This window comes from Polyodon spathula, chromosome 1 (genome assembly GCF_017654505.1).
Source record: "Polyodon spathula isolate WHYD16114869_AA chromosome 1, ASM1765450v1, whole genome shotgun sequence".
In the NCBI taxonomy this organism is placed as follows: Eukaryota; Metazoa; Chordata; class Actinopteri; order Acipenseriformes; family Polyodontidae; genus Polyodon; species Polyodon spathula.
The window spans coordinates 61,231,580-61,249,870 of record NC_054534.1 but is presented as its reverse complement, the minus strand read 5'-3'; the positions used below and the strand labels follow the sequence as shown (position 1 = coordinate 61,249,870).

The 18,291-nt window shown below is 37.9% G+C and overlaps 1 protein-coding gene across 2 annotated transcripts in view; it reads right to left on the bottom strand.

The window, feature by feature from the left end:
- Positions 1 to 1,879: 1,879 nt before the first annotated feature.
- The window catches only part of LOC121320524 (interferon regulatory factor 2-like), a 44,564-nt gene continuing 28,152 nt past the window's right edge, over positions 1,880 to 18,291 (bottom strand). For both annotated transcript variants that reach the window (XM_041258934.1, XM_041258926.1), the window contains 5 exons: positions 18,156 to 18,196; positions 17,271 to 17,379; positions 9,893 to 10,048; positions 6,020 to 6,063; positions 1,880 to 2,816 (listed from right to left, as the gene is read on the bottom strand). In XM_041258934.1, the coding sequence (XP_041114868.1) occupies positions 2,505 to 2,816; positions 6,020 to 6,063; positions 9,893 to 10,048; positions 17,271 to 17,379; positions 18,156 to 18,196 (662 nt within the window). In that variant the 3' untranslated portion in view covers positions 1,880 to 2,504. The remainder of the gene's footprint in view (positions 2,817 to 6,019; positions 6,064 to 9,892; positions 10,049 to 17,270; positions 17,380 to 18,155; positions 18,197 to 18,291) is intronic.

The window sequence follows — 18,291 nt, the reverse complement described above, 5'->3', positions numbered from 1 at the left end:
TTAGTAAGATAGATCAATAGAGCTTGCAGGCTGTGCAGATCAACTTAAGTGTCTGAATCACTTATGATGATGCCATTAATCAGACAGACATGAGAGACCAAGGTGAATAATACCACAGTCCCTCTGTTGCGTGAATCTTTTACCGGGATGGAGGACGCTTCACATGCTAATTACTATTTTGCTTTTCTTTCTGTGAATTTTACAACCACTTACTTTAGATTTCCTGGCAATTTGTTCTTCAAGCACTGAACCACCATTATTTTAAAATTAATTAATTACTACCTGTATTTGTAAAATTTACCACTATTGTACAACTTACACAATAGTGTCAAATTATCAGTAGCAATAAAATACATGCCGTTTAGAATCAATGATGCTAACTGGTAAGATCTACAGTCCCTGTTATTTCTGTGTTCTCAGTTCCTTGCATGCCTGTGAAAGCCAAACCTGCCTACTGCCAGCCCAGGTGCAGCTCATCAAGCTGTTGTGGAGAGGAACTGTTACTCTCAGAGAGGGACCTCAGGAAATGGGACTAGCAGGCTACCAGAATGCTACTATAATTGCTTAGCCATGCAGTGAATGTACTGAGGCACGCTTGAGGATCACCTCCAAGACTAGGCAATGCTTGTTGGGGCAGCTAGTGGACAGGACCGCTAAATTAGGCGCCTGGACCAAGGCGGCAATTACGGCCTCCACTGGCGGAAAATGGGCCAGACCCTGCTCATGCACCTTAGATAGAGCAACCATAGCCTGGGAAACAGCAGAAGCTGTAGCCAGATGATCCCAGGAGGATCTCAAAAAGAAAATCCTGGTGAACTGGAAGGGACAGGAGAAGTGGTAGTCTTGTTTCGCCTTCTGTAGGCCAGGGCATTTAAAGGTTGCAGAGGTCCTTTTTATCAGTGATAGAAGCGCTGCCAACAGGGAAAGCTTAACTGCAGGGCAAGTGCTGTCAGATTCCCCATCCTCTAATGGGAACCTCCATAGAGGCAGCGATGGACACATATCTTGGTCCTGCGCAGTGCTGCTGAGCCCAGCAGCTTCCTTAACTGTACATGTGCAAAGCACCACGTTGCAGACTGGCCTACGTGTAGCCTCTCTAAAATAAATAAATAAATAAATAAATAAATAAAAAAAAATATAACATAGGAGAGATTTATTATTACTTAATATATTTCTATATATATTCTCTTTATAGTGTAAATATCAGTAAATTATATTTTACAGAATATATATATATATATATATAATATATATATCATACATGTACATAAAAAAAATAAGTGCTTTTTGTGACAGTAATTCCCCATATAAGTTATAATTAGAAAATCAGTTATACTGTAAAATTATTAATATGATATTCACGATTAAGAAACCTTAATGCATTGCTGTAGAGTAAATAGCAGGGGTATACAGGACTGATCAGTACGTTGGTAGTGAGGCAGAGGAGACCTCACACAACATGACAGTTTACCAGTGCTATTTTTAGATAAGTGTAGATAATCAAGGTTATACTGTGTACACTTTTTAAAAATAAATATCAAATTTAATTTGATCCCAAATAATAAAACATAATCTTGAATAAGCTTCGCATATTTATTGATCCACAGGATTAATAGCCACATACGTGTTTCTTATTAGAGGCAATTTTGTACATTATTATATGAAATGTGACATGAAATCACAATCAAAATGTTGTTAATTAAGAAAAAAAAAAAAAAATCATAAAATTACATATATTTTTGGTAGAAAAGATAAAACATCTACTTATTTAGAATTCACCCTGAATAAAAACATTCCCATATATATATATATATATATATATATATATATATATATATATATATATATATATATATATATATTAATACAAAACAAGCTTGGGAATCCTTAGGAAAAGATTAAAACATTTCTGTGCTGCATTAAATCACTTCATCGTGATCCTATTGCACCTCTTTTTACATGAGCGAAAAATAAAGGCTAGCCAAAGCAGTTATCAACTGATTATAGGGCAATCTTCTTCTCCAGAGCAACGATCAACTCTAAAAACCTGAAAGGCGTGTTGAGTGTCATTGGATGACACATCTAGAAGTGCTCTATGATACAGTGCTTTCAATAAGGTGCAGAAGCAAGTTTCAATTAAGCTTATATTGCACTATGTACATATTCACAATAAAAACAACTTTTTTTTAATATGCCAGCGATTCCGAGTTGCAATACCATCCCCAATAACAATGCATATTATGTGACTCCTCTAACATACTGCTTCTTTTTGGTCCTCTTGCTATCAGAACTTTTCCTTCTTCCCGCCTGATTGTAACAAGTATCATGTTAAGGGAAAAGTATCTAGTGGCATTCCCATGACATAGTGAGCTGTCCTGAGCTTAGAGATGGTAGTCTTTTAGCAAATGCCTGATAAGAGTTTCTTGTTATTCACTGCCCTGTGGTGGCACTGTCTGGGTAAGTGTAGTCAGGAGTTGTGTCTCAACTAAAAAAAAACGACGGACTTAGCAGGTTTTCACTCCGGGCTTAGAGACGTCCGATGTCTTCATGATTACGCTGGCACGTGTCTCGTGGCCCGCCCTTGTGACCGTGGAGTTGTGTGCGGGAGGTGGGGGGAAGGAAGCTGGAAGGTTTGCCCATGGAGGGGTGCTTTTGTAGGCAATCAGGGGGGACTCCTCTCTGTTGCTGGTGACTCTGAAGTTAGTTTTGCCCGACGTTACAAAGGTGGCCATGCTTGGCAGCTGACACGTGTTGTTCCCTGTGCTGTTGCAGAACAGCTTCCCATCCCCGCTTCTCGCCTGCCACAGCGAAACCCCCTGTTGAATATAAAAAAGTCACTGTAGTAAAAAGCAGACTTTTCTATTTTAATTTTATTTTTTTTCATTTTAACTGTATGGTTTCTAAGAGAATCACCGGTTTCAGAGCCATAAGCCCAGGCACTTCACACATAGGAAAAGGTCCTCATGAAAACAATGTCTGTCTCACACCCATTATACAGATCTACAACACTTGTAGCACAGAATGAGTATACTCGGTATAATATACCTTTATTCATCATTTTAAACATTCAATCCGTTAATTGTTTCTTTAGTAGTTTTAATGCGAATATATCATGTGTAGTAACTATAATACAGACCTACAACACTGGCAGCTGTGGTTTTAATTATGAATCCATGCTGAAAATTCCAGCCATTGGAAACCAGCAAGTATGTACAAGGTGTGCAGGTTTAGAGCAATTTGATTCAATTAGAACTGTCAACATATTCATTGGTTTTAGATGTTTACAGTAAAGGATCTTGTGATGAGCTAAGGGGGTTTCGGTCAGCTTTCTGTCATTAAAGGCAGCCATGACGTTCTTACAAAGGAGGATTCAGTTTTTACAAAGGAGTATACGGACAACATGCCCCACATGTCAACCTGTTTCTATCCAGTTTTAAATAACTTTAGCATAACCGAGGCAGAAGTGTTAAAGGGACTATGACCTCTTAAAATAAACAAATCCCCTGGGCCAAATGAGACCCTCCCAATAGTATTCACAGAATTGAAATAAGTTATTTACAAACCACTAACCAAGATCATGCAACAGTCTCTTGACACAGGGGTTGTACCGACAGACTGGAGAATTGCAAATGTAATAGCTAGCCACAAAAAGGGAAAAAAACTGACCCAGGTAACTACAGACCAATAATCCTGACTTCTATTATATGCAAACTTATGGAAACTATAATAAGATCCAAAATGGAAAATTACCTATATGGTAACAGTATCCTGGGAGACAGTCAACATGGTTTTAAGAAAGGGAGATCGTGTCTTACTAACATGCTTAATTTTTTTGAGAATGCAACATCGATAATGGATAATTGCAAAGCTTATGACATGGTTTATTTAGATTTCCAGAAAGCTTTTGACAAAGTCCAGCATAAAAGATGAATTCTCAAACTGAATACAGTAAAGATTCAAGGAAATGCATATACATGGATTAGGGAGTGGTTAACATGTAGAAAATAGAAAGTACTGATTAGAGGAGAAACCTCAGAATGGAGTGAGGTAACCAGTGGAGTACCACAGGGATCAGTATTAGATCCTCTGGTATTCCTAATCTACATTAAGGATTTAGATTCTGGTATAGTAAGCAAACTTTTTAAATTTGCAGACAACACAAAAATAGGAGGCGTGGCAAACACTGTTGCAGCAGCAATGGTCATTCAAAATGATCTAGACAAGATTCATAACTGGGCAGACACATGGCAAATTGTAAGGTACTGCACGCAGGATATAAAAATGTATATTATAAATATCATATGGTAGATACTGAAATTGAAGAAGGAATCTATGAAAAAGACCTAGGAGTTTTTGTTGACTCGCAAATGTCTTCATCTAGACAATGTGGGGAAGCTATAAAAAATGCCAACAAAATGCTTGGATATATTGTGGTGTTGAATTTAAATCAAGGGAAGTAATGTTAAAACTGTACGATGCATTAGTAAGACCTCATCTTGAATATTGTGTTCAGTTCTGGTCACCTCGCTACAAAAAGGATATTGCTGCTCTAGAAAGAGTGCAAAGAAGAGCCACCAGAATTATTCCAGGTTTAAAAGGCATTTCATATGCAGACAGGCTAAAAGAATTGAATCTATTCAGTCTTGAACAAAGAAGACTACGCGGCAACCTAATTCAAGCATTCAAAATTCTAAAAGGTATTGACAATGTTGACCCAAGGGAATTTTTCGACCTGAAAAAATAAACAAGGACCTGGGGTCACAAATGGAGATTAGACAAAGGGGCATTCAAAACAGAAAATAGGAGGCACTTTTTTACACAGAGAATTGCGAGGGTCTGGAACCAACTCCCCAGTAATGTTGTTGAGGCTGACACCCTGGGATCCTTCAAGAAGCTGCTTGATGAGATTCTGGGATCAATAAGCTAGCTACTAACAACCACACAAACAAGACAGGCCGAATGGCCTCCTCTCATTTGTAAACTTTCTTATGTTCTTCTTGTGTTCTTACTTGCCTGTGATGCAAGTCACCTTACAGGGGGTGCCATTTTGGTGAAGGAAAGGCAAGGTGAGTACACACTCTAGTCATGTGAGATTAAGAAAACTTGTCCCAACGGGATTGGTGCTCCACTGACTACAGGGGCGGGGCTGAGTATACAGGGGGCAGGTTTGCCTTAGTCAAGGTTGGTTTCTTGAAACATGAGGAGGAGACATGTGGGAGGAAGGTAAAAAAATTGTGTTTAATTACAAGTGTTTGTATGTTCCAGAATAACCCTGGGGGAGTTTAAAAACAGACAAAGGACTGTCTGGTAAATTACTCTTTTCCTGGAGGATGACACTCATACAGATTCATTCCAGGATCCCGGTATACTTGTTCTTTATTATTTTGTAAACAATTAATAAAACCTCTTTTGTTTACTTACTTCCAAATCACGCTTGCTGGACTGTTTATTTAATTTGTTTCCACACCACTACACTCACAGACTGTAACAGAAAACCAGCTTAACCAGCATGACCAGTTGAAAACCAGAAAACGTCCAGCTCTGACCAGAATAGATCTGTGCTGCTCTTCACATACTGTACCGTAGTATACAATGTAATGCCAAACTAGAATAGTATTACCTGCTTTTCTCTCCTGAAAGCTGGGTTACTACAACTGTAAGAATGAGGCCTCTGCTCTGTGTTTACTGGGTGTTCAACAAAAGAAATCAGAGAATAACAGTTCAGGTGGCAAGCTGCAGATGCAATATCTGCTTTCACAGCTTCCAAATTGATTGTATAAGAAGGCAAAATACACTCCAGGGTTTATACACTCCAGGGTTTAATACACTCAAGCTTTGCGTGGAAACTGCTGATTCATTCTACAAGAAAAAAGTCAAAACACTATCCTAGGGTTTAAAAATATGTTTGCTCATAATAATAATAATAATAATAATAATAATAATAATAATAATAATAATAATAATAATAATAATAATAGGTTAAGATTAAATGGGTACAAAAGCCAGTCGGAATTCTTACCTTTGTGTCGTCATCGCTCTGCACACTGTCTGTTTCGCTTTCAGCTGGAAAAACAAAAGTGAAAAGCAGAATGAAACTGCTGGCATTCTTAAGTTGGCTGTTATACATCACATCACGACTCCTGACTGATCTGTGTAAAATCAGGAAGGCTGTAAAAGAGCATGGCGTATTCTCCTTTTATGAAACAAGGAATGAACACTGTAGATCGGACATATTTGTATAGACAGTATATTCTGGTTGGATATTTGCTTCAGATAATAAATATTAACATTAAACTGATGTATTACAGGCAAATTCTGATATTTAGAAATGGTTCTGTTGAGTTGGTTAACCCTGCTGAAATTGTTGGTATGTAAAAAATATGTAGCCTCTGTATGTTACTTATAATTTCAAATAATTTTGGTGTGATGTCTGTATTGTTATAGTAATTATGTCACAGTAATTTACTGCTCTATATACTTTAAATGCTGCTGCTATGAGATAATATTTACCTCTTTTGTATATTATTTTTTGTTTTAATTCAGTGTATATAATGTAGAAGTGAAACTGAATAGTGCCTTCTGAACTGTGTTCTCTAATAAATATTACACTTTACAACATTCATTTGCTACACTTTGGGTATATTACAGTACTTGGCAACATTTACTGTGGTTAGTAGAATACTACACTAAATGTTTAATTTAATTCATTTTTTGCAAATACTGAATTTAAATACACCGACAATTGTAAATACAACAGGTGAGTGTAACCTTCTTGAAAGTACACTTCTAAATCCTAAAATAAACACCATGCCACAGTAACTCCTTTAGAATATAGTCACCTTGAACCAAGTCATAGAATAGTATAACCTCAACATTAAAGAATGCCATAATAAAAATACTGGAAAGTATTCTAATCACATTGAGATATGGCTAGCAGAGGACGATAAAGTTTATTTGCAACTAATTTGCATACTCAAATGACATGTTCTGTGAAACCACAATTTTACAATGTACTTTAAATGACACAATCAATCACAATAATGGTAACTTTCCCAGTAGCAACTTTCAAAATAAAGTGCGAGAACACAGTAACACAGAATAATGCCAGAGCCCAAATGACTGGAACATTTACATGTTTGATATGTTTATACAAAAAAAAGGTTAAAATATTTAGCTGTAAGATCTGAGGAATCAAATTCCAGTAGGGCATCCTATGGGTTTGTGACAGTTACTGCAGTAAAATATCCTTTATAGAAACTACTTCAGTAAAAAGTGCAGTAAATATTCAAACGTGTCCATTACACCACAAACAATTTTAAGTTCTGTTATTGTGTATATTTTGTTACGGGTGGGCCCACTCCAGGTTGTATATTAACTTGCATACATAAATGATAGCTGAAGTATGTGCAAAGCAAGATAATCATTATCGTAATAACAACTGCTTGCCCTTGACCACTTGGAAACGAATCTCCAATCAGCTATTACTTACTACTGATTGCATGTCACAGTTGAGATTCAATGTACTTTCAAACTAATTTACAGTACCGTGAAAAAGTATTTGCACCCTGTCTGATTTTCTGCATTTCTGCATATTTTTGACACTGAATGTTATCAGATCTTCAACCAAAATCTAATATTAGATAAAAGGGACCCTGAGTGAACAAATAACATAACATTTTGATACTTATTTCATTTATTTATTAAAGAAAGTTATGCAAGACCCAATGCCCCTGTGTGAAAAAGTAATCGCCCCCTTAGACTCAATAACTGTTTACGCCACATTTAGCAGCAATAACTGCAACCAAACGCTTCCTGTAGTTATTGATCAATCTCTCACAGTGCCTGGGGGGACTTTTGGCCCACTCCTTCATGCAGAACTGCTTCAACTCAGTGACATTTGCGGGTTTTCGAGCATAAACTGCTTGTTTCAGGTCCTGCCACAACATCTCAATGGGGTTTAGGTCTGGACTTTGACTAGGCCATTCCAAAACTTAAAATTTCTTGTTTGTCAATCATTCTGATGTAGACTTGCTTGTGTGTTTCGGATCATTGTCTTGCTGCATGACCCAGCTGCGCTTCAGCTTCAGCTCACGGACGGATGGCCTGACATTCTCCTGTAGAATTCTCTGATACAGAGCAGAATTCAAGCTTCCTTCAATGATGACAAGTCGTCCAGGTTCTGATGCAGCAAAGCATCCCCAAATCATGACACTACCAACAACATGCTTGACTTTTGGTATGAGGTTTTTACTGTGGGAAAGCAGTGTTTGGTTTTTGCCAGACATAACGGGGCATGTTAGCCAAAAAGTTCCACTTTTGACTCATCTGTCCATAGAACATTGTTCCAGAACTCTTGAGGATCATCCAGGTGCTTTTTGGCAAACTTGCGAAGAACATTTATGTTCTTCTAAGTGTGCAGTGGTTTCCGCCTTGCCACTCTGCCATGAATCTCATTTTTGCCCAGTGTCTTTCTGATGGTGGAGTCATGAATAATGACCTTAGCCGAGGCAAGAGAGGTCTGCAGATCCCTGGATGTTATTCTAGGGTTCTTTGTGACTTCCTGGATGATTTTACGCCTTGCTCTTGGAGAGATTTTGGCAGGACAGCCACTCCTGGGAAGATTCACTATTGTCACAAATGTTCTTCATTTGGACAATACGGCCCTGACTGTGGTTTGGTGGAGCCCCAGAGCCTTAGAAATGGCTTTGTAACCCTTTCCAGACTAATAAGCATCAACAACTTTTTTTTCCAGAGGTCTTCAGGAATTTCTTTTGATCATGGCATGATGTGCCTCTAGAACCTGTGTGCTTATAACTTCATTCTGATGGTAAGGGCTGAGGTTAGTCAGATTTATATTGGGCAGAGCTGGCCCAAATCAGGCCTGATTGTTAACCAAAGTATTCAAACAGCCGACCCTAATTATCCCTTTAATTTGGTTGAGTTAACTAGGGGGACAATAACTTTTTCATACATGAAGATTTCATGCTTGATTACCTTGCACACCAAACAAATGAAAGAAGCACCAAACTTTGGTGTCATTTTTTTTCTCTCAGACTCCCTCTATATACTACTACAACCCACAAAAAGATCTGACCAAATTTAATGTGAAAAATGTGCAAAAATGCAGAAAATCAGATGGGGCAAATACTTTTTCACAGCACTGTATACATGTATAAATTATAAATTTGCAGAACGTTATTTGTGTCGTTGGGTGGTGTACCCATTCACTATTTGCAACTTTATCAAGCGTAGTTTTCATTAATACATGTATTAAAGCTTATTTCATTGCTTACAGTTGTTTCTCAGTGTTATATATTTAAGCATTTCAGTTTAATTAAAAAAATGCTTTTGGTGGATATGTATGTATAGGTGCAGAGACTTTACGCACTGCGGGGGGATTAACTCTTCCTACAGCGAGGTAGTTATGAATATCTTGAAGTAATTACACAAAGCTATTTCTAAGTATTGTGCATGAAGTATAGAGCAGTAAAAGCACAGTAACCTAGAATCCTTGTTGCACACATTTGTTCCTTAAACCTCCACTCTCTCTAGTTTTTTTGTGGATGCTTTCCTGTGCACTGAACCAGGGCTGAAACTGGTGACAGAATTACAAAATTTATTATGAGGGAGAGGGTGTGAAGTCTCGCTAAACAGTTCCAAATCATTAAAAAATAACTGAAAAGTGCACAACACTCACTTTCAGTGGGTTGTTTTTTGTTACATTATTTGTACACCAGCACATGTCAAATGTGAATTATTTATTTATCGCACTGCAAATTCTGGACTAGCTCCCTATTGCGGATTATGCATAAACTAGTTGAGAAGTGAATACCGAATTACAACTTTGTGATTAAATGGGTGCTGTTTGTGAGAACGGGATCAGTGCACCCACCTCCATATGAAGACACAGGTGATATCTGGAGTGGGTAGCCATGGCTTGAGCTGACTAACTGGTCTTCGCTTTCCGTCGTCACCTCGATCACCTGACACACATCCGGGGGGTTGCTGATGATCATCGGTTCTTCATATAGTGATGAACTCCCGTGTTCTTCAAAATAATGTATTATTGTTATTATTATTATTATTATTTGGCAGATGCTTTTATCCAAAGCAACTTACAGAAATTAAACAAAATATAACAATATATAAGTTACAGGCAATAAAAAAGAAAAACCCAAACACATACATGAAATATATACAACATAAATATAAATAAAGGAAAATACAAAAAGATATATCAACAGAAACATAGAAATAAAAATTTACAAATAAAGGTTGAATAGGTGGGTTTTGAGAAGACTGTGGAGAGCAGTAAAAGACGGAACAGCTCTGAGGATAATCGTTTGCAGCACACATAAAAAAAAAGAATGCTTAAAGGGGCATGCTCATTATTATCTTTAACTCTTTCAGCAATAAGTCATTTTGCAGAAAAACTGTACTAGTGTAACGGGCAGTTATGTAATGCACGCCGTTTATCTCATCGGCAAGATGAAGGTAACTCTATAACCGCGAATGCACACAAGCCAGGCTCTTCTGAATAATGGTTAAGACACTCGCTTGCAGTGTGCAAAGTCGCCGGTTTGCGCCCAGCCTCCACCCTGGTACGTTAGCACTAATTGAAGAGTTAAATTAACTTGTTTTTGCTGAAAATAAATTATATATTAATATATTAAATTATACAGACAACCTTCACATAGTCCTTGACCTGCTTTTATACACCTGCCTGCCTAACTGCAGTCTCTCATTCTATTAGAGCCAGGTGTTTCCCATCCTGGCTCTAATTACAAACCCCAAGGCATTCTGGGTGATGTAGTCCTCTATCACAACCCTGGACTACATTTTTCCTCTCTCCTCCCCTACTCTGCCACTATATATATATATATCTATATATATATATAACGGTGCTACTATATATCTATATATATATATATATATATATGATATAATATATATATATATATATATACTTTGTTATTGTTATGATTTATTGATCAAAAAACCTTAACCTTATGTCTCAAATGTACCGCCAATTGATAGTATCGGGTATACATGGTGTTGATAGAGGGATTTTACTACTTAGAAATTGATAAAAAGGATGCATCATTAACTATTTAAATCTCTTTAGAACAACAATATAAACATATAATATAAAATAATATATAAGTTTATTATATAAGTCATATATATATAATATATATATATATATATATTATGTGTGTGTGTGTGTGTGTGTGTGTGTGTGTGTGTCTGTTTTCTTGATTCATTGTCTTACCTGATAGGCGTTAAATGCTACTGATGATATTTTTAAAACCTGCATGCGCAGCGCCACCACAGATAAGGCTCCGAGGCGACAGCTATTCTACTCTTTTTGTTTCAGAACTTCTTTCCAGTCAGGATGCAGATTGAGTACACATTTTTCCTAATGTGCATCTCAACATTTATGATGTTGATGCAATTAAATATTAATGCGAACCTTGGAATGCTCATGCTTTTCCGTTGTCAGCGTTTAGCTCTAGAGCAAGACAGACAGGGCCAAACTGTCGATTACACCGCATTTTTGTTATGTACAGCTGTTGCTTTTAGTGAACCCAGTCATACTTTACTGGTCAAGGAAGAGGTAGGGATTGGTGGTACATAACTGTACTTAAGAAATGTACAGGCGCAGATTGAAGAGAGCATTCCAGTATGACACAAATGTGATTTGAAAAGCTCTGCAAAATGGTAAAGCCATTTATGATCCCAAAGGATATAAAGGTGTGTGTCAGAGACCCCATCCCATTTAATTTGTCCATTTCGGAGAACTTGTCACTCAACTAGTAAACTGCTTCCTTCTGATGAGACATCATGCTCAACCCAAACACACACAACTGCTCAAGCGCACGACTGCTCTCTGATTTTTAGTACACATGTGCACTGCAGAAATAATACTGTAATCCGATTACCACGTTTACAAGGCAGCGAGATCGGATTTGAATCGACCGCCTCCGCAAATCTGATTACCTGGAATCGGATTACGGAGAGAAATCTGATTCCCAAATCTGATTGCAAAGTTTACATGGCAGGATTTCCAAATCTGATTACTCTGTATCGGATTTAAACAGGATTTGAAATGCAGCAAAAACACACTTATTGATAGGTTGTTATTGTGCATATATATGATTTGATGTATTCACAATTGGACTGAATCCTTTATTATCTATTGTGGTTGTTTTGATTTTGTAAATGTGAACAATTTTCCTCTTCCTCTGGTGATGTCATGTACAGTGCACCCAAGAGGCAAGTAATTATATTGAGCTGAACAAATAAGGTTATAAATTAACTGGAGACATAACAAATTATGGATGTTAACATGATTCTTGTACTAAACAGCTTACAGCATAACTGGAGAACATCAATATGACAAGCCAAATATTATTCCCCTATAAAAATAGCTTTTATAAGAGAGGGATTGTTCAGTATTCTCTAGTAGTGTCATGAACTGGGAAGGTACCTGCATTCTGATTCATAACAGTAACTCATTTCAAGTGTGTACAGACTACAGAAAACGTGAATTCAAAAGAACAGTCATCATATAAAAGCAAAGTGATGCCCCAGTCTTTAAAACTTTGAAGCTTCCTATTTGGCCATTCATTACTTAATGTTAGTGGCTATTTCATCAGTCCCTTCTGAGATACCATGTGTAAAACCATTAGAGTATGTAATATACCCAAGGCTCTGAAGTCATACATTTTGAAAAAGTACTGGTACTTTATATAAAGAGCTTACAGACAGGACTCCTTTCAGGTTAAATCTATACTGTTGGTCCAGACTTTTAGAAGATAAGTGTAGGTTCAGTTCATCTGGACTTGAGCTGTGTTCTGTCCAAGTGTCTAAATTTTAAATCTGCTCCATCAAGTTAAATGAGAGAATAAACAGAACATGGGACATCACAAGGTGCTTTCTGTTTTGTATTGTAACCACAAGAAGGTATGTGGGAAAAAAAAACAACAACTTAGCAGTCTTATTATTCAGTTGCAGGACCTCAAACCCGGACTCCTAGCTTTTGCATTGTAATTAAAATGATCATAACATAGAGATGTTACAGAAACAATACTTTACAGGGACACTAAACCTATTCCTATGCAATATGAATCTTTCTTCTGTTTTTAGCTTAACCCCAAGTCTACCACATTTGCAGCAAACATTGGAGCAGTCAAATACTTTGCTATTTGACTGCTCTTCTCTCCGTCACCAACTCTCTACTCTCTGCCCGTGCCGCCTCCCTCTCCTCCGTTCTAATTCTCCTCGACCTCTCTGCTGCCTTTGACACAGTCGACCACTCTATTCTCCTGTCCTTCCTCGCTGACCTGGGACTCTCCAGCACTGCTCTTGCCTGCTTCTCCTCCTACCTCTCTGATCACATGTACCGGGTGTCCTGGCATGGTTCATCCTTGCTCTCTTTTGACAGATGTCCCCCAAGCCTCAGCCCTGTGACCTCTCCTATTTTCTCTCTTCACCCGCTCCCTGGGTCCCCTCATCTCCTCCCATTGCTTCTAGGTTTATTTCTATGCTGATGATGCCAAGCTCTTCCTCTTCTTTCCCCCCTCTGACAGACATCTCCTCCTTCCTCCTGTATCTCTATCTGCCTCTTGGCCATCTCCTCCTGGATGCACTTGCATCTCCTCAAACTCAACCTCTCCAAATCAGACCTTCTTTTCTCCCCCTCTTCTTCCCCCACCGCTGAACTCTCTATCTCTATTCCTCTTGAATCCATCACCCTCTCTCCCTCCTCATCCACCAAGAACCTTGCTGTCACCCTCCACCCCTACCTCTCCTACTCTCAGCACATCTGTACTGTGGCAAGCTCCTGTCAAATCTTCCTTAGCAACATATGCAGAATTCACCCCTTCCTCACCGACTACTTCACACAGCTCCAGTTCAAGCCCTGATACTGTCCAGCCTTGATTACTGCAACTCCCTCCTGGCCAGCCTCCCTGCCTCTACTATCCATCTGCTCAAGCTCATCCAAAACTCTGCTGCTCGCCTTGTCTTATCCCACACTATACCGCTGCTCCTCTCCTTCCACTGGTTCCCTATCGCTGCTCGCATCCAATTCAAAACTCTTGTACTCGCCTATCGCTGTCTCTACCTTTCTGCTCCCTCCTATCTTCAGACTATTATTTCTCCCTACACCGCCTCTCACCCCTGCTTCTCCACCACTGTCAGATTAAGTGTACACCCCCTCTGCTCCCCTGCTTCCAGAGCCCACTCCTTCTCCACCCTTTGCCCCTCAGTGGTGGAATGACCTAACCATGGATATCAGGACCGCTCAGATCCCCGACCACCTTCCAGGGCACCTCCTCAAGATACACCTGTTCAAACAGCATCTGTAAACCTCACTATATTATACTAGACTATATGGTACCCAATTGTACCAGTACTTGTATTGTTTATACCATGTTAAGCATGCCATATATTTCTCAGCTGTTTGGATCTCGTTATGTGCCATTCACATAGATTTCAGCAACAAATGCACTGCTTATTACTGTAGTAAAGACTCTTACTAATCCACCAATCAGCTGTTTTCCCCTTATTACCTTGCCATTCACATAGATTTCAATAAAAAAGACAGCACTATACTGTAGTAAAAGCTTGACAAATCGATCAATCAGCTGTTTGCACCTCATTACTGAGCGATTTCCCTTGTACTGTACCCTTTCTGGATGACCAACTTCTGCCTAACCATGGGATTGAGTTGTCGGGCCCTCCAGTCCAGGGCACTCTGTTCCCTGTACACAGCACCCTTACAGGCAGGGAGTGAGATGTATCACCAAGAATAATTTTGTCCCTGTCACAGTGTCTTAATAAAGATTTTTAACCGCATGGATGCTTGTTTGTTTTGATTACTGTACTGGTGATTGGGGGACAGTTTGAATGTCAGGTTATTGTGTGGGAGTTTATACCAGCCATCGCTTACTGTGGTTAATCACGTTAACACAAACACGTCCATTCTAAGTGGTGGCAACTGTATTTCCTTATCTTGTACTTGATTTTACTGTTATAGGTATCCGTATTCATGTTTTTTTGTAATTGCTCTTATTTGAAAATGATCTTATTTGCTACTGATTGTATTGTACTTTATAACTGCTCATATCTGTAATGTGATATTTTGTAATGTGATACTTTGCATTGTGATATTTTGTAACAACGGTAAGTCGCCCTGGATAAGGGTGTCTGCTAAGAAATAAATAATAATTCTTCATTTCCTTATATAGTAATCCCTTGTAATCTGGACATGTCTGGAGACAACCAACAGGTTGTCTGAAATAACGAAGTTTCCTGTTTAAAAAATAAATAAATCATACATACATTTATAGTGCTCATCTTTGGTGTCAGTATAACAGCTGTTTTTGTTTGTGTTTTGTTGTTTTTTGGGATTTTTTTTTTGTGTGTGTCTCTTTGGATCATGCTATTCACAGTCACAATGAATTGGTTGTGTCTGGCATATCTGAATGTATGGCACAACGGTGTCTGTATTAACGAGGGACTACTGTATTCACAACATTCTAAACATGGAAGAGTTATGACAAATCATATCTAGTTTAATTTCTGTCCTTCATCATGTGTATTTCATATGTGTGGGAATGCACTTCCACAAAACAACTTGATATGGCACACTTGTGGGGTATGCAACCAACGAAATAATAAAACACAAAGAATCTGTGGATAGAAGCTGCAGGAGTTACGATCCAAGTATTAGCAACATGCTCATGCCTCTATTACTTCTACACGGTTCACTCTTTGTGCGCTGTGTTTTTGTTATCTTGTAGTCAGGAGCTAATTCTCAAGAGAACATCCTGTACATAGGAACCCAACAACCATAAAAAAACAAAAAACAAAACATAATTCCCTGTATAGACAACATTACTTGTTAGTGCGCAAACATCACCCTTCCTGCGGTTGTTATGCTGGTGACCAGGCAAACCTACATGTATTACTTAGAGGAAAATACTACAGCTGATTTCCCAATCCTCCTCATTCTTTCATTCTTCAGCAGCATTATTTATCCTTAGCAGTAGCAGAAGTAAGAACAGCAATTTAAAACTGTCACACAGAAAAACAATGCAATATATTTAGTTTAATCAACCATCATTAAGCATTAACCATAAGCCTAGTAACTGGGGAAATGGCTCATGGTTATTAGTAAGATAATTCCCATGGCATTCTTAAATCAATGTTCTGATTTTCAATTGATTTGAATGGGTCAGGCACAGTTCATATTATTTGTTAGGCTCAGCAAACCTAATTTTACAAACCATTTTAAAAAATACAAATACAGTTAATGCTAAATCAGAGGCCACATTACTTTTGTAACACCATACCAGCCCAGTGAATTACAACACCAGCCCATTGCCTGCTGGGACTGTGACTGAACTCTTTTCTGCTGGTGTTATCTACTCCACACAGACCTTTCATTGTGTCCCATTGAAAACACACATACACAACACAAAAGTGCACAGTAAACTGTCAGTCTACCACAAACTTTTTGACAGTTTCATGAAATGTTTTAAAAGCTGACTCATATGAGTTTATTCATAACAAAATCCCTTAACCCTTAATAGTCCATTTATTCAGTGCCTGTCAGGCGCGTCTGGTCCAATTTATTTTCACACACGCTGTTTATTTTACACATGCTCTTTAAAAGTTTTTTTTTTTTCACATTAAAACAGGTTTAAAAGGCAGTGCATATGAACAGGATACTCAGTACTGCATCTCTAGCCAAGCCCCACCCCTTGTTCACTGTCTTTATCTCATACCTCTTTATAGATGTGCATATAGATAAATCCTCTCCTAATCACTCCAAACTCCTCAATAATGTGATCCAAGTCATTATTTTATTACTATAACATCTCAAAAAGCTCTGCAAATGTCCATGATATTCTTTGAGCGCTGGATGCGGAAGCAGCTATCTTGTTTTTTTATGTCCGTGTTAGGTCTGTGGTGCAGGGCCTCTGTATTGCTCATATCCGCCCCCCTTTTTTTTGGGGGGAGTGGGATTTCCATATGTCTATTGTCTATATTTTTGTCTCTTAAACACCAGGGTGGTTAATTTTTTAAGAAATAACAAACCCTGAATGGTTTTGATATTTTTTGACGGCTTATGCTTTGGGCCTTTTACTCCTATATGCATTTTTTCTTTTATTTAATGTACTGGTATAGCCATTCTATAGACTTTGTATGAGTCTATATGATGAAGAATAGTTTCAGGAGACAGAGCCGAATCTGCTTACCTAAGAGACTGTCGACAGTACTGTCCACCATTACTTCCTCTTTAATTATGACATTGAATTGAGCTTCAGCTTTATTGGTCCCATTGCCTGGGGAACTGGGCCTCTCCAGCTGTTGAAGAAAATAAGACATAGTTGGACTTGTAGGGTTTTATAGAAACTCAGAAGTGTATGTGTGGAAGAGATGCTCTTAATTAACACTTTGAACTGATTTTCATATGCTTTCACTGTCTTTAATATCACTGTGCCTATAGAACAGACAGATGTTTCTCATGTTACAAAGTTGTAGCTGTGTATGGAGGTACTCCTAGAATCCTACTTCCATCTGTCAAGTTTCACCACTTTGGGAATTCTGCACTTTTTTGCCTTATACTGCACAAAAAACTTCTGCCTCTCTTTGTATTAGACACTATTTAGATATCTAAAAAATATCTCCTGGCTGCCAAGGAAGTTAATTGGTTTTTATTGTATTAAAAGAAATTGAAGCTGTGCGTATATTTAGCTAATTTAGCTCTTTTTATTTTTTCGATTTTGTACAAAACTACATTTTAGTGAAGGTTGAATAGTGATATGCAATACAGTACGACTGTATGCAAATACAAGCCAATTAAGCTAGCATATAAATGAACATAGTGAAATTTGCTAAAATTAAATAGGCTTTAATGTTTAATCATTCTGTTTTACAAATATTAAACCACAAAATCAGAGAAAAAATTAAAAGCACTATATACTGCTGGAATATAACAGACACACTATTTTAGATTTCAGTGTATTTGCTTTGAACTCTTGGGCTGCTGAAGTTGAACTGGCTTTGAGTGAAGCTCTTACAATACCATCACAAAAAAGTTAAAGAAAAATAAATATATAAATAAAATAAAAGTACATTACCTTAATTAATTTAATCTTGTCCTTGTCCACTTTTTTCTTTCCTGCACAACAAAAAGAATTACTGAATGTATTACTGCTAGCTGGGTAAAGGGGTTAGGTAACAGGTACAAAGACGATTAAATTGATGTTGGTTATT